At 33.5% G+C, this 18,392-nt stretch overlaps 1 protein-coding gene across 1 annotated transcript in view; it reads right to left on the reverse strand.

The window, feature by feature from the left end:
- Window positions 1-6,682: 6,682 nt before the first annotated feature.
- Window positions 6,683-18,392, reverse strand: part of LOC148180956 (cytochrome P450 4C1-like) — a 41,137-nt gene continuing 29,427 nt past the window's right edge. Inside the window, exon 12 of the mRNA XM_088039808.1 lies at window positions 6,683-6,907. Within this exon, the coding sequence (XP_087895934.1) occupies window positions 6,744-6,907 (164 nt within the window). The 3' untranslated portion in view covers window positions 6,683-6,743. The remainder of the gene's footprint in view (window positions 6,908-18,392) is intronic.

Here is an 18,392-nt window from a genome sequence, read left to right on the forward strand (position 1 = left end):
GAACTTATCCCGATTTCTCATAAAAGCGTTCAAAGCAAGAAATGAAGTACGTTTATGGTTTTATCTCTTTCTATCCGATAACTGAAGCTAAAGCAAACCAAGAACGTATAGCATTAAGATTGTGTTTCTCTCTGTTCTTTTCCAATTTAAGAAGTAAAGAGAGACAGAAGCTCTCAAATATGCCGAATCTATCTACAGGCCAAATTTGAGATCGATCGGACAAATAGTTTACAAGTTATGGCCAAAAATAAAAAAAAATGAAAAATATTCATGGCTTGCGTGGGAATTTTTTTTTGCAAAAAATTGAACATCTAGGTTTTTGAGAACATTTTCTAACGTAAAATGAGCAGAGAAAAAGAATGGCGCGAACCGCATCTCAATATCTCAAATAGTTTCTGAGTTAATCAACGCCCTAAAAGTAGAAGTAATTGTGTTTAAATTTTGTTCTTGTCTTCAACAATTAGAGAAAATACCGTAATTGATATAGAAAATTTGAAATTTCTAGTTCGTTATAAAAAAAAACAATTTAAAACAAAAAAAAAATTTTCTGCTTTTAAAATTAAAAACTAAAAAACGCACAAATAGAAGCAAACTATACTTCGTATATTTGCTTTCAACGTCAGATAAGCTAAAATTTGGAATTTCACGAGTAACACTTGGTGTAGTTTATTGATATTTAAGTCAGTGCAGAGAGCAAAAACAAAATTATAAGTAGAAATTTCTGTCTTTCAATAGTAGTGTTCACAAACAAGAAAACGCTTGAAACAAATTTTGCAATGAAATTTTTTTAAGATTAAGGAAACTGAAAACTCAAGTGGCAGAGAAAATTTTGGAACCAAAAAAGAAATAAATGAAACTACATAGATACTTCTAAAATTTTGGAATTCAATAAAGTTATTAAGCATGTCAAAAGTACCTAATGGTGTTCAAATTTCATTTTCGTATTTCTAAAATTAACGAAAATACAAATTTTAATGCAGAATTTTGTAAATTTTTAGTTCGCTTTAAAATAAAGATTTCTAAAAAACTGTTTCTGGGTCTAGTATTGTAAAAGTTAGCAGAGCTAATCAGCGTGTTAAACCTAGTAATGTTTCCAAATATAATTTTTGTATTCTAACAATTAGAGAAATTTGGAATTTAGTCTTTAAAAAATGAATTCTTTTAATTTATCCTAAAAAAAAATTTAAAAAAAAAATCTAAAATGTCGTCAGTATTACAAGTTGTAGCGAACCAAAGTTCATTGCTGTATTTCTAACATTAGAGAAACTACGGTAATGAATCTAAGAGTAAATTAACAATTTTTAGTCCGTTATAAAATTAAAAAATTTTAAAAAATTTTAGAATTTGGCATTGTTAATATTTGTCAAAAGTAGTAATGCTTCCTAAAATTAGCGAAAATACGAAATTCTATCTAGAATATTAGATTTCGTTATCAGTTCAGTAGCATTAATTATTGCAAATTAAAACAATTTTTTTCTTAATTAATATTTGACAATTTTATAGCATTTTATAGCATGTACATAATTAGATCTCTTGGAGTAAAATGCAACTATAATACTTGCTAATTAAAATTAGAATAAAGTTTAATTTATACTTCAAATTTCCACTCTGAAAGGTATGAGTTTCTATTCATCTTAAATGCAACACGCTGGTAAGTAAAAGATTTTGCAACGTGATTAAAAACGACGATCGAAAAGCAGGTATTTCTGTATATTGTAGGGTATCTGCTATCAAAGTGAAAAGCTGAATAATCCTCACATTCCAGTTAAAGAGATTCTCGAACAAGGCTACTGAAGCCATTGTCCGAACATCAAAGAAACCACTGAACATCTTTTCCCTGTAAAAATGTTTTTTTCCTCTTTTTCACAAATTTCTGCAACTGTTTTAGCTTCAAATGAACATTTGAGATGAACTGCAGCAAAATATGTTAAAATATAAACTTTCTGAAACCCCCAAATTAAGCAATTAACTGCTCAGGAAACATTTTAGAGGGTACTTTAATTGTATTCGTTTCGCTAGTCTAACTAACGCCATTAAGAGCTTGTCTATAAAATGTTAAATACAAACACCTGCTCTGCGCCACATAACAGCGGCCACTTAAGGCTATGTCCTACCTCGGCCGAAGTGCATAGGAAATAGCGCAAAACGCCATTACTTTTTACGGCCGCAAATTAAGAGTTGGAGTTTTAATTTTTTTTGTACGTGTAGACAATATCGAAATGTACACGGGAAACTCTGTGATTTTCAAAAATTCTTTATAGATTTATTTAAAAAAAATAAAAACTGAAAAAACGCCATGTCGTTTTACGGGCACAGTTTTAGGAATTTTAGCTTGAACTACGACTTGATAGATAGAGAATTGTATTCTACACCCGGGAAACTCCTTGATTTTTTTCAATTATGAATAGTTATTTTAGAAAAAACTAAAATGTAATGTAAAAATGGTCCCCAATTTTCTAAAAGTCGGCAACCAACACTTCAAAATACAAATGATTTACAACCCCTCACAGCAGGGGTCTCTAATCCTAATGACGGTTCGAGGACTACGGCTCGACCGAGTCGGGATTGACCATTGGAACCCCAACCAGAGACCTACCCAACCAGATACCTACTCACTACCGAGAGCTGAAGATCATGAATCCCATAACATTTTAATTTCATTCTTATCAAGATTATTATTACTAAATTTTCTGGCCAGGCTAAAGCTCGTTCAATTACCAACGAACGAAAATTCTAATTATCAAATAAAATACACTCAATTAAAAAAATAATAAATTTGCAACTCTATTCACTGACTGCATAAACGTTTTGTACAAAATGGAGTTTTGAAATGATAAAATTTGAATTTCATTTAATTGGCCATTTTTCTTACAAAAGTACTCCGCACAATTTTCGTGATTGCCAAAAATGTGTTGTGGGCCATTCAAAATATCTTTCTTCAAATTAGCTATCTTCTCTTGTAGTGGACAATCTTCATTTTTTCTAAATTTAATTGCGCAAACCACAGAGGTTCGAAACTTCAAAAAATTTCGTAAATTTGTGACCGTCCGCGGTGTTTTGGCAATTTCCCTAATCTTATTGCAATAATTACGCAAAATATGATTCCGACATTCAATTTTTTCTATAAAATATGCCGGACCATACAGCTTCCGTATTCTATTTTTTTAAAACACTGCTGTCGCTATCGCCAATTATTCTTTTACATATATCTTAAATTGTGGTGCTTTAACGACTTTTCAAACCCTTCTACAATTATGGCAGCTTCCATTATTCGACTTCTTACCCTTCTTATAAAGATAAACAAAGCTCCCCTCTTTTTTTTTTAAATTACCTAGTTAACTCCTTCGGATTGGCACATTTCTAAGAAGTAAAATTCTGGTTTGCTAATGTTATTTACAATCAGTGTTTACAAATATTTAATACTTTTAAAATAAAAATTTCTGAAAGAAAATATCTTATCTTTCGTATAATTGAGATGCACTCTTGTTTTGAGACGTCAAATTTTGAGTTATCTATTGGATCTCAAAATCTATCCTTTGGATTTCAAAAATATGTACCTAAATAGTAATTCAGTAATCGCTATGCTTTTTCCAAATGTTAGCTTTGATCTTTATTGATTTATCAACTATAAATTCCAACTCAAATACAGGTGTCCCTGAACTCGCGCCCCTGAGAGAAAGGGCTTATGGAGGCAACAATGCTGAACCAAAATTTTGAAACCATATTTTTTTAACTCAAAAAATAACCGAGATAAGTCAAAAAATCTGTAGCCAATCCCGAAGCTGAACAGAATTTGAATCATCCATTGGTCAGTTAAACATTAGACTCTCGTTGCCTAGGAAATTGGGATGGCCATTTACTCCACTTCTCGAATAAGCTTTCGGGATTGGTTGTTAACTTTTTATCAATTCTCGAATACTATTAAACTTAGTCAATTTTTGTTTTGAAATTTACCATCTGTATTGTTGTCGGCACCCTCCCTTGCTCTCTGGGGCGCGAGTTCTGGGACACTCTGTATAAGATACATTTCAATTTTCGAAATGCAAAAATAGTAAGGTAGTAAGGCTAAGTATTTTTTTTGATCCAAGATTTTTATTGTTTGTTAGTTTGTTGCAAATTAATCTCATATTTTCCAAAGCGATGAAAATAAAAAATAAGTAAATAAATTAATAAATAAATAAATAAATAAATAAATAACAACACATATATGTACTTACAAGTGGTACACTAATCTTGAAAGGAGGTAATTGGGTGGTCCCCCAGAAAACAAAAAAAAATGTTAAAAAAATTGCAGATTCTCTATTTTTGCAGGAGGACCAAAAGAAAATTAGGAAAATGGCAACATTGCTGCACTGTTCCTCCAATAATTTAAATTTCTAGTATTCAAAGCCATAGTAACCTCGGTGTTGTATTGTTGGCGTTAGTCGGTCAGGTCGGTTCATGGACGAGTAATATAACTATGGTTTCATGTGAACGATGTCACACTGATAGAGATTGTTGATTACAAAATTTTATAAACAGTTTTCTGCCATTTCTAACAAGATTTTTTCGATTTTTTTTTTGCACCATGCCTTTGCGTAAAATGTCCTTTAAGTAAAAATTTTTTCTGAACCTAAAATTACTGCCCAGAAATCGTTAATTTTGGCATTAAACTTTTCCTCTTTAATCCATAAAAAAGACATGATTTTTTTTAACATTTTTCTGGTGATCTGTGGCATTGTTCGATGATACAGTATCACAGTGGTGCGCGACTTTCAGGACACCTGTATGTATCGAGAGATCAAATAAAAACTCACCCTCCTCAGTTGGGTTTGTTTCTTTTGATTCTGTCATGTGAAGTGTCACATTTTAAAGACAATTTAATATTATACTTGGAATTCTTCTAGAAGGATGGATTAGCTTTCTTGCTTTTAGGACTCTACCTGAAAACTGGTAATGACTATGGTTTCTTCGCAAACCGCACTCTAATTTCTCTACCTATCAAAGCACATTTACACATATTTGAAAACTAATTTTGTTTTCGAATATAGTTTACATGAAATATTTTATTTTATTTGGAAGTGCTGAAAACACACATGCGCCAGATTTTTAAATTTGTTGCAATGGATTTTATTAATAACAGCGTAAACATTCAAGCAAAAGAAATAACAAGATGGGAAAACATCTTTATTTTATTCATTTCAATTTATTATCATTAATGATAATTTTCCAATACATTCAATTAATTTCGAGGGACATCGTATTTAGAAATAAGAAAAATCTATGAAACAAACTCCGAACCAAGGCAAACTTATCTGCCTGGTTTATTGCTGTACTGCCGTAGAAAATATGCTAATTTTACAGACGATTTTCACCCTTATGGATGATTGGCATGTGTCAAATGGTTTGTATGTTGGGTTGCATATTTTTCAAAACACGAATTTTAGTTGAGGGGTAGAACAGCCTTAAGAAGCGGTACAATAGAACATTACGATCGAAGTGTACCACATATATTATTATACATATTATACCCACTTTTAATCTGTCTAATTTTTTTTTTCCTCAAGGGGAAATTTTTTTTCAGACATGTTAAGGGGATGAAAAATACTAAAGAAATGACAGAAAAAAAAACGCACTTTTACCAATATGGCATTTGACATTGCCGTAATAATAAGATTTCAATAGAAATGAATGTAATGTTTTATTTAATTTTTATGGTGTCGAGAAAGTGAAGTTGGATTCTTTGTTAGTTCTTATAAGCATTTCCGTTCCTGGCGAATGTAGAAATCGCAAATGTCAAACCCGTAAATGTTGAGAGGGTCTACTATTTTGTTCAAAAAAACAAATAGGTATGCCAGTTTATTACTTTTTAAAGAAACTCCGAATTTCAATCGCCCTATCCAAAAATAAGACACATTTCGATGCAATTTGCCGCTGAGTACATCCTGAGCCGTATTAAGATATTTGTTAACACCAGACACCAACTAGGAAACCAGCAAACAAGGGAAACCAAAAGAAACGCCGTTGACACACTCCACTGTGTCAATTGTCCCGCGGCAGTGTCACTTGTCATTCAACGCTTGTCAACCAGTGGTCTTCAACCCTGTAGTCAATCCCTAAAGTACGCTGAGCAGTTTCTGCACACTAATAGGGGTCGATTTCAAGTTATTTAGCCAATCACATCACGGCTACCTTAGCAACGTCGCTAAATAGCGATGTGATTGGTCAACTTTGTCATGTCTTTTCTCAGTTTCTGTTAATGCCGGAACTTTTTTTTCAGCAATTTACACATTCACAGCTTTTCCCGATATCTCTGGTTTTCGGCTAGGCATGAGTTCGGAGACACCTGTATAACTGTTTACGCACCTCTGTGAGTACAACATGATAATTTTCAACCTTTGCTAGCAAACATACCAACGTATTGTTTTACATATTTGTTAGAATTTTAAATGTATGTATTTCAAATTCAGTAACTTTTCGTCTGTATCTTCACATCCGTTCAATTCTGCAGTTGTAACAATAGTCCTCTTTTATCGCAACTTCTTTGTGTAGTCTCGCCTGTATAAATTTAAACAACGCTAAAGATTTACTTCTAAATATTATGAAGTAGAGCTTAAATATTATTTTCCCAAGTAAATATTTTCACTGTGTTAAATTTCAATGCTTTCAACCTCCCACTACATTTTTAGAATAAAAGACTTCCCACGATAAACCTGTGTATTGTGCAATAATAAATAAAATTACAGATACAGAAAAAAAGAACATCAGGGATTTCTAGGCTCCAGCGCAACATTCAACCCTCCTTGCGGTCTCAGCACAATCTCCATAGCGAACTTCATTTCATTAATTTTCTTCTCTGATGTCACTTTGAATTTCCTAAGGATCGAAGCGAGGAGTATTTTCGTGTTTCTTATAGCGAACTTTTGACCTGAAACCAAAAGATCGATAAATGCAGAGTTCTGAAGCAAAGTTCTGCCTGAAACCGGCAGAGGGCAATAGGAGTTTCAATAAAAATCAGTGATGAAATGGAGCAGTTATACAACGAATTTTTATTTCCTCAAAGGATGCGCGGAAAAACTGCTTTGAGACCAGATAGCACATGTTGCGGACACTCAATCTTGATTTGGCAAATTCTCCCAGCTCGGTGTGATACATGGACGTATAATTTATTTCCCGGCTGATTTTTATGGATTTTACTTCATCACTGCGCTTATTAATAATTCACGCTCTAATTCTTGACTGTCGTAATTGTGTGTTAGTATTGGTGACAGACAATTCATTCGTTTAGTTACGTGTTGAACCTGTCTAATCTTTGTATACACAAAACGGAACTAAATTCAAATGAATTAATTGTTAATAAAGCAATGAGTGATGCTTCAATGAATTCATGGCATACTAATTACACGTTGAAATTGTGATTTGAAATATTAAGCACTATCGATTTTGTGTTCTATTAACACTAATTGATTTCGAACTAATTTTAGTTTAAGCCTCTTTTCTCCTTTTCAAGTGCAGCATAAAACTCGAAATGTGCAAAGAGTATAATGAATAATTTAAAAATCTGGCGTAACTGAGATACGAATTATTAAATACTTGCTGCTTTATCATAAATCATATTTTGCATTTGCATGTTCAAAGCGGCGATGTTCTTTATTATTCTTGGGCGAAGCCGCGTGCAAATTCAAAATCTGTTCTAAACGCCGAAACTAAGAGCGTTTCCTCAAAGACCCTTATATTAAATCCGATATCAAAAGGGATTTTTAATATAACGGTTCCGTTGCGTTTATTGCTTTCGGGCTCCTCGCCTAAACATTGTTATAAACATTTCTTCCATCTGCTCGCAGAGCCCATTCTCAGTCAAAACAAGCCATAAAAGAAAATTAATCGAATCTCTGAAAGTACCTCACGTGAAAACTCATCAATATTTATCTCGAATGCCGACGTCAAAGAAAATTTTGCAACAAACTCAGAAGGGTGCCTTGAAATTTTCATTTCATTTCCTCTCTTGTTTTTGACAGACCAAGGCTAATTTTTGTTTCGTGGCGGCGAGATATTAATTGGAAAATTTCTAAATAAAATTATGCAGTGAAAACGCGCTGTCAGCCACAATGTCTTTTTATTGGATTATAGGCCACGTTCGAAACACCCCCAAGTGTGCGCATTCGATTTATGTGTCAACCCCCAAGTGTCTATTCTTTTGAAACTTTTTTCGAAAAATAAGGGTGGGTATCGCGTCACGCCCTCTTTGCCATAATTTTAGCGCGTTCTTGTGGTCTTGCAGTAATAGAGTAATAAATTCTGGCCTTACCTAGGTGACAACTCTGCGACGCGTTTTGTTCGTTTGCCAACCCTCGCCCTCGGCAACATAATTCGTGGAGTTAGTTAAGGGTGATCGATTATTGCCGATGTAATTTTCGTTGTCTATGAAAGAATTTGACGTATCAAAGGGTTCATGTCTTCGTCTTTCAAGGAGGGAAATATTAATGAGTTGTAAGAGATATATTAGTCACTTTAATTATCCGAGATCTTGTGTTTGGGTCGTTAACACTTTAATTAATTTTGAAATAAAACTTGAGAAAATTATATTGCGTTCGGAAACAGCTTGATGCTTTAGCACAAAAGCGCCGCTTCTTTTGAGTGCTGTCGATAATAAGTCCGTGAAATTAGCTACAACGAAAAATCGGAGGAGGGTCAGAAAAACGAGGAAGGTTAAAGATTAATTTTTCTTTTAGAACGTAGAGAACCTTTGTGTTTCAATGTTATGAAAGAATAAGAAACAGTCCGATAAGACTGAGTTTGCATTAAGTGCTAAAGTAAAGACTTCATTATAGGAATGCTTATCTGGGACCACCGACATTAATGTTAAAAAAAAATTGAGAAAAGAAATAGAAAACTTTTACTATAAATCGTGCTTGGTCGACTGCTACATTAGTTCGACTCTAGGTCAAATATCACGTTTGATTCTAAATAGATGGAGTCTTATCCAGTGGTAATACGAGAGAAACTTTTAGATGTTAAAGAAATACAGGTGTGTCGTAAGTCGCGGATAAACTTGACGAATTCATAAAGGCCGACCTTAAAAAAGCATAAAAACGTGGTTTTTGTTCTTATATCAGTTTCTATCAGTTTCACTTCTTAAGATAGAAGCAGTTGTAACAAGCAGATAAATACCTTTTTATTAGGAAATTCAGTAAACTTTAAAGAAAGCTGTAACCATAATAATGAAGATTTAAAGCATTTGCAACAAATGCAACCAATTTTAATAATCAAAACGTCATTAGTATTGGGTATTGAAAGTGTTAAATTTGACAAAAAGGTACAACATGGCAACACCGTATAATCACATCTTTGTTAAAAACATGAAACTACGACGAAAACTACAAAATTTGATTTACAATAGTCAGTGAAATTGACTTTGGTTAGGTTTTTATTTTCTTGTTTGTGTACATTCACATGGTAGAATTTTCTGCAAACGAGTCTTGTGCAATGTACCTAGTGGTTGGGAAGTGCGATGGAAATCATGAATCATTTATTATTAATTCGAAATTCAAAAATGCAGGTTACTAAGTAGCAAGGTTCATTAAAATCAACCTTTATAGGTACACAGGTAGTAACAGTGTTGCCAAATTAGCTCAGTAATACTACTGAATATCTCAAGAAATATGCTATTTACAAAAATAATTTTTTCAACAATATTTTATATTTAACTTTCCAAACATGGTGGTGGAGAGTTTATCCGCGACTTACGACATACCCTGTATAATAATATGCAATCTTTCCAAATACATTTTATCTATTTTTATGACTTTTTGAGGCGTGTGGAAATACCTGGCCAATCTTTGATTACGTCGCTTGTAACAGCGTCGACGAGATAATCGTATTTTTTTTCTTTCTTTTCTTCAAAAAGACGCTAATTGTAATGAGGATTACAGCAGTAAATGCTGCACTAGCTGTTAGTTTGGCACTATCCATCTTGAAACTGACCACATTATTTAGGATCCTTTTACACGCTCAAGCCATTTGCACAAACAAGTTTGCGCAATTATATCAGTTTGCCCATCCATCATTGTGATGAAAGTTGGTCAAACTAAAAATTTGGCTTGAGTAAAATGTGCCACAACTATACAGGTCCGGCAACACTTGTGTCCACCCCCAAAATCGTCTTTAATTTTAAAGATAAAATTTTGGAAATTTGCATACGCTTATAGTTGACAAAGCTCTAGAAGCTGACGCAAAAATTTATTTTTTATCACAATTTGGTTGGCGTCGCGACGCATAAGAAGTAAAATTTTTAGCGAATTTTGAGTTTTTGCGGAAATATTCGCGAATTCAATTTTTTTCCAACATAACTGTGATACAAATATCTAAGTTCTTATTTTAAATCTAATGCAAATTGTGTTTAAAATTTGCGAAAAAAACGTTGTTTTATCAAGTTAGTTTTCAAAATTATGACAGTGTAGCGGCAAACTACGTTTACACCAAAATTTCACAAGTCACTACATTCACTTTTATAAAGGTTAATTTTGATTAACACGGGCATGTTGCACTTTATGGACACCAGAAATCGTTAATTAACATCGACAAAGCGACAATTTTACCAAGTAAGACTTTTGTTACAATCTAAAGCGAGCCAAAGAATAGATGTCATTTGTGACACAAGATGTTGACAGATAGGTGTAAACGTAGTTCCCAGTTTTGACGTAATGAAATTGGAAACTAACTTGATAAAGCAGCATTTTTTTCTCAAATTTTGAAGACAATTTGCATTGAATCTAAAATAACAACTTAGATATTTTTAACATATTTATATTGAAAAAAAATTAAATTAGGGGTTGATATCACAAACCTTTCAATTACCTAAAAATTACATTTTTAACGCGTCGCGACGCCAAAACTATCAGTGATAAAAAACAAATTTTTGCGTCAGCTTCTAGAGCTTTGTCAACTGTGAGCGTATGCAAATTTTCAAAATTTTGTCTTTAAAATTAAAGACGATTTTGGGGGTGGACACAAGTGTTGCGGGACCCTGTATAGTCTCAGAATCAGCTTTTTTTCAGATTCAAAGATTTTTATTTTTAAAAACCCACATAGAGTTCAATTTGTACAAATGGATTGAGCGTGTTAAAGGGTCTTTATTGAAGGTAAAAAAACTTAAATCATTTTTCATGAATTAACTACATAGATAATAATTACATAATTACAAGTTCAAATGTATCCACCAAATTTATGACTTGGTTTAATCTTATTGTTAATTTACCATTGTGTATAAAATAATAAACGTAACAATGCAAAATTCCAGATTAAAATCCTCATTGTGGCTGAGAATTACAAAACGTTTAAATAAATAACAGAAGATTAAGTTACCAAAATCTTATGTAACAACAGATACAGCAGTAATTTCGTGCCCCACAAAAGCGAAATACCAATCAATGCAGTATGTTTTTTAAGCGCGATAAAACAAAATTGTCCGTAATTTGGAAGGATCGAATACAAAACGTTAAAGTTGCAACTGTCAAGTCGGATTTTCTCCACTTCTTGCACTGATCCTGAAAACGACATTTTCATTCTTTCCGTTGAGAGCTGCAGTCTCATTAGAAATTTTTTCCGCTGCTGGTTTTCCTGCAGATTTCACGAGCCGCCCCTGCCCATCACCCTACCAGGACGAGCGGCTTTTCTAATCAGCTTCCGGTCCATTAACCGCGTATAATACAAGGAATGCTGCCGGTGTGAGCTTACACGCCTCCGGTACATTACCTGGATACAGATCTTTATGAAATAATGAAGTGGAACGACAATTTGTTTTATGGCGATTATCGTTTTATTGAGAAGCATTCTATCACTGCACACGATTTTACGAAACGGTTTTAATGGCAAAGAGCGACGCTAACAGCCTCATCTTTCAACTCGGACACGACTAGCGTTCAAGGATTGCCGGCAGATTTTCTCGTCCTTTTCAAATTGAACGACCGACGTTCTGCATTGGAACGATTATACTGGCCGAATTACATCTTTTAAGGTTCGTTTCCTCGAAACGACCGGACATAATCGCTACGTCTGTACGGGAACAACAAAAACTCATAATTGCAACAGTTTAAAAGGGTTCGCCTTGCGGGATTTTAGATAAATCTTCGCTGGGGGAAAAATAGGGTATGAACAACATGTAATAAAAGCACGCTCTATTTATCTCTCCAATTAGCGACGGGACAGGTTTCAAAGATCTAATAACGTTTGTTAGACACTGCTGCTGCAGCCATTCACGGATGGGGCTTAGTTTAATCTTATTAAATCTTCTTCTATGAGACAAATTTAAAAATGATCTGCTAGAAACTCTTAGAATTACCTTCTTCTCAATTTCAGTATAAAATTGATTGAAACAAGCACATGCTGGTTTTATCCCAGCTCCTTTAGAAGTTGCGTAGGATGTATGGAAAGTTTTCTTGTTGGCAAACGGATAAAGTTTTAATAAATATACGATGTAATTGAAATGGTTACCCACAAAAGAGCCTGACTACTCGCGTACACTAATGTTCTCATCCCATAATCCTTTTCATTATAAGCTCGTTTCGCAATATACTATTTTTAATGCAGAAATTACAGTCGCTGCTAACTATTTTGCTCACCGCAAAAGCGCAAAAACGTGTATCCTATAATTGTTAATTTCGGAATATTTCCAGTTTCGGTTCTACAGAAAAAAATGCAATTTTATCTCCCATCACGACCGTACCAAATAGTTCAATAAAAAAGAATGGCACAGCAAAATTCAAAACCTTTAAGCTTAGTTGTCCATAAGTGTTTTCAATTTTACTCGTCCAAGTCTATTCAGCCAAGTCTAATTGTCAAAAGTGCATCCAATGCCTGACTGAGTGTTGAAGTGGCACACTGTAGACTGGTTTATCGAGAATAGATTTTTATCAACTAAATTAACTTGCATGATAAATTGACGGTTTTGCGCAGTAGTATGTTAAAGTTCACCCCTGAACTTGTCAAATCTTGCAGTTGGAAGCAAAATTTAATTGAGAGATTGTTGCACAGTTTAAATATGGCAGCTAACGCCGCCGAAGTATCGATTAGATCCGGAAGCTAATGTAGGTGAAATTAATGTTTGAAGGCTGTTTGCAGTTCGTATCTGTTTTTATAAAGCAAAAAAAACACTCATTTAACATAAAATTGTATTCAAATTTCTTTTTCTATTTTATCTATTTTCTCTTGTTTTCTCTTAACAAATTGTCATTTATAGTGTATTCTAAATGCTCTATTTTCTACGGCAAGTGAAACGGTGGTTAACATACCAATGCTTTTAATAAATTAGCATACTTTTACAAAAGTTTACTCATTTCAATTGGTTAAATTCAAATATTTAAATTAGTCCTAGATTGTTTTGTTTGTGATCAGAATCCTTGAGGAATTTTACATAAAATTATTTGCAAAACTTTGTAAATTTTGAATGACGGATCGCACGCAAAAGCCGATCCACATATCATATCCACATATCGCTTATACTTTCCAAAAACTAGCTTATTTAGTATCAATTTCGCCCTTCTTCCACTTCCTAATCGAATTTTGACAAGCCATTTAAACTTTTCCACTCGCGTCAACTTTCTATGCAGAAATTTTATCTCTCCGGAACAATCAAGTTTTCGTCAATCGAAACCAACACAGGTAACTTTCTTATAATCAATTTCAAAGTTTCCGCCTCTGAATATTTTTTCGTGGTGCGTGTACGCCTTCTTCATGTGTAAGGTGCTCTCGGTTGGGTGAGTGAAATTAGAGTTTTTCTCAACAGTCACGACTTTTTGATCTATCGACAATTTCGCCAACAAAACCGACCCATTTACGTTTGAATGCATAAAATGTTCGTGTTGGAGGAAGTAGACTGATCGGTCGGGTTTTGTCTGGAATTCGACTAGGTGGAAGTTCCCTTTTTTGCGGTCGATGCGGCTTCAGTGAGGGAAAATGGGAGATTTCCACACGCGTTCAGGGTGCGGTGCTAGTGGAAAACTTTGGCGGCTGAATGGGTGCTTCGCAATAAAACATAATTAGAAAGAGCAAGCGCTGATTTACGTCGGAGGCTACTACTTAGTGGTGAAGAGGGAAGAGTTTATTAACTGCCCCAAATAACGGCAGTCTATCGGAAAGTTTGCTAAGGTCAAAGCAGTATTAATCGTAACGATAAGATCTGAACTCAGCTAAGAACAATCAATTTCATACAAAGATAATAATCATCTAAACATTTTTTTGATTTATTTTTTTTTTGGTAATGACTCTATTCTTCACCGTTACAATTTCTGTTTTACGGCAAAATTAAATTCTGTGAAAACTGATTCAATCCGCGGCTATCTATACCTAAATGTTTTGCTTCCGTTGAGTTTCGTGATGAGTTTATTCAAAACCATACTTTTATCAATTATATCGCTTTGATTTTACCGTAGTGGCATGTATTTACAGCAAAAGCAAGTCACGCAAAACATATAATTGATAACGTGATGTTGGTATTATAATTTGCAGCTTTGATATTTTTAAGTGATTCAAAGCAAAATCTATTTTATCTAAGATTGTGGTATTATCGAATTATTATAATTAGACTTATTTTAGTTTGTCTAATGAGGTCTATTACATAACTTCTTATATAATGAAAAAATGTGTTGTATAAAATACTCATTATACATACAATTAGTTACATAATGGAGTTACGTTACATGACTTTCATTACAACTCATTCGACTTCGATTTGTCAAAATTGTTATTTTTTACAATCGCCGAAACAAATTGCATGTGAGAGAGCTTAAGCTATGAGCTTTTCGCGAGAGTACTGTACTTTTTGCATTTCCAAAGCATTCTCCAATTGTGTTAAGAATTAAATTTTGTGCCCCGATAAATTTCGTGTATCTGTAATTTTTTTCTGTAACTGTGATTATCAAGTTTACCTATATTATTTTCCTACGACCCCATATGAAAGTGACATTTTCCACACGGTTAAATGACTCCGAAAGTTGATGTTTTCGTACATCCATTTCCGAAAGTAAAAGTCACTAGTGTGAAATGAATATATCCGCACAGACCTGTCAAAATTGACAGTTATTTTCAAATACAAATGTAACTTCTGAATTTTTGTCTCAAATATCTAGACGATTCACTGTAAAACAACATGCATAATGGTAAAAATGAGTTGGTTAGTTCGTTTTTGACAAATCAGTTTTGACAGGTCTGTGCGGATATATTCATATCACACTAGTGACTTTTACTTTCGGAGATGGATGTACAAAAACATGAACCATCTAAATATGTGGAATACGACACTTTTTTATGAGGTTGTAGAAAAATGGTATTTAGAATAGATAAGAAGTGAACTATTGTCGAAACTTATGGTCTCTTCCTGATGATGAAAGGTAGTAGGAAAAATAGTGTACATAACTCGTCGGAAAGTGTATTTCTTGCACTCGTGCATCTACTTTCACACTCGTGCGAAATTGGTCACTTTCCGTACTTGTTATGTAAATATCTATTTCGTAGACTTGCAGAATCGCAACGAATTGCCACAATTGACATTTATGCAATGATACCAACTATCAAAACTAAACTAAATATACTACAGTGTCACGTTTGACTGCCTAGACATTAAAAAAAATGTGTGTATCACAAATGCCAAGAAAAATGTAATTTTTAGTATGCGTTTCTCAAAAATGGTTATTTTACGGACTCATTTAAGTCCTTAAAATGAATCAATCCCTAAAAATTGGCATGACATCAACATAGTGGTTAAAGACAACTTTATTTTGATTTAATAATCTAACATCTAACGTAGTTTCCTTCGCATTTTCGGTATGTTATTCAAGATTTTGCGTTTTATGGAAAAAAACGTATTTATTTTGTGTTTATTTTACACAATTGATAGTTATTATGGTGGCTTGGTAACTAAAATGTCAAGAGTGTCACTTGTCAAACATCAAAATCGCCAAAATAGCAAAAATTTAAACAACAAACAGAAGCACTAAGCAGAGGTTGAGTAAATTTTACCCTTTCTGTTGTTTTATTAGCTCAGTGTCTACTTAATAATTTTTGAAAAATATTTTGAAGTTACGTAACGAATGTTCCAATCAATTTTTTAATTTGAACGGAAAATTATAGGTGACTAGATAAAAATTTTCATAAAACACGGTTCACATACAGGGTGTTCAAAAAATGGCGGACCAACTATACACTACGTGAATCTCCAGATAATAACCAGTAGCTAAATTAATTTTTTTCAATTATTGAGTGCTTCGTTGGAAATCTACAGCCACTTAAAGGGGCGCTAATTATGACACAAATTTTTCCTTATAATGAACTCAAGGTTTACAAAATTCTACTAGAGTTCATGTTTTGGGTGACATTTACATACTTACAGTCTTTAAATGCCTTAAATGTTGATGCAAAACGTTATTTTGCACTTTTAAAATTAAGCTCAAAAGCGCAAAATCAATCTGGCAACATTTCACTTCAACAATTCAGTAATTAATTGTTGCCTAGTGCCTGGACAATGACCATTTTTTTAGAAAAGTCAAACATTTTTTAGGTGTCACAAACTAGAGGAGTTTATTTCTCTAATGATGTATAATTTTGCTGAATATACCAACACGTGATGGAAACAGTCGAGAAGCAGTAAGGGGCAGTAAGGCTTGTGAATTTCCTAACTGGCAAATTCCCTCCAAGAATACTTTTCAACGAGTTTATCAACAGGTACGTGAGATGGGCCGATTGGAACCAAATTTATCAAGATCATGGAGGACCCAAGACTATTCGCACACCAAGAAGAGAACAAATGGTTCCTGATCGACTTTGAGACTTTTACTGGTCAGGTGTTACCAAATTTAATTGCAAACCATAGTAACCAATTACATGATTTATTAATAATTGTAACTACCAAAGTGTTGCTCTGGTCTCAAAATTATATTCCTAATAATTACCGAAAGAATTGATCACTGTTGCCGTTTTTCGCAACATTTAAAGTTATTTTGCTCCCGTACAAAGCTTCAAATAAAAATTTTAAGCAGCATTTCCAATTCACTGCGTCTTAGAGTTTGACGCTCTTATCAGTTGGTCCGCTATTTTTTGAACAGCCTGTATATCAGTCGAAAGAGGAGCTCAAAATCTATCTACTGGCCAAATTTGAGATCTATAGAACAAATAGTTTGCGAGTTATGGCCAAAAATTAAAAAAAATGAAAAATTTTTATCGTTTGAGTCGCAATTTTTTTTCGCGAAAAATCGACTATCGAATTTTGGACTTTTAAGCACTTTTTCTGACGTAAAATGAGCCGAAAAAACGATGGCGCAAACCGCATCTCAATATCTCTAATAGTTTCCGAGATATTTAACTTTGAAAACTGGGAAAAATGAGAAAAAATGAAAATCAACTATCCGAAACTGTGGCCGGCCATAACTCAGTTATTTGTTGTCGGATCTGAATTTAAATCCCAGATTTGGAATCTGCGTAAAATTCTGCGTTCACTGATGTATAATTACTCAAGTTTACTCTAAAAACAAGCGAGATATCGATATGGGAAGTTTGGCCATAGTTTTAGTCATGAATTTTTGCGAAAATTTGCAAATTTCGACTTTTGAAAAATCTAAAAACGATTTCTTATGTAAAAAATCGCGAGAAAAACGATGTCGCAAACCGCATTCCAATATCTGGAATAGTTTCCGAGATATCGAGCATGAATTGTTTCGAACCTTCGAAAATTTGACCCTCTGGCGACAACCCAAAATTTCAAACGGCCATAAATCGGTTATTTATTGACAAATGTTAAAAATTTATCATATTTTTGGATTCAGCGTGAAATTTTGCGTAAAATGAGACCCAAGTTTGTTGAGTTTGCTTAATAAATAAATGAGGCATTGGCCAAAAACTGTTTTGAAAACATCATTTTAGGGTGATTTTCAATCAATGTTTTCAAAATGAAAATGACGTTTAATAGCATTGAATTATATATCAGTCGAAAGAGGAGCTCAAAATCTATCTACTGGCCAAATTTGAGATCTATAGAACAAATAGTTTGCGAGTTATGGCCAAAAATTAAAAAAAATGAAAAATTTTTATCGTTTGAGTCGCAATTTTTTTTCGCGAAAAATCGACTATTGAATTTTGGACTTTTAAGCACTTTTTCTGACGTAAAATGAGCCGAAAAAAACGATGGCGCAAACCGCATCTCAATATCTCTAATAGTTTCCGAGATATTTAACTTTGAAAATTGGGAAAAATGAGAAAAAATGAAAATCAACTATCCGAAACTGTGATCGGCCATAACTCAGTTATTTGTTGTCGGATCTGAATTTAAATCCTAGATTTGGAATCTGCGTAAAATTCTGCGTTCACTGATGTATAATAACTCAAGTTTACTCTAAAAAACAAGCGAGATATCGATATGGGAAGTT

Source organism: Gnatocerus cornutus, chromosome 1 (genome assembly GCF_029298725.1).
Source record: "Gnatocerus cornutus isolate USDA-ARS CGAHR chromosome 1, icGnaCorn1.1, whole genome shotgun sequence".
NCBI classification, from domain to species: Eukaryota; Metazoa; Arthropoda; class Insecta; order Coleoptera; family Tenebrionidae; genus Gnatocerus; species Gnatocerus cornutus.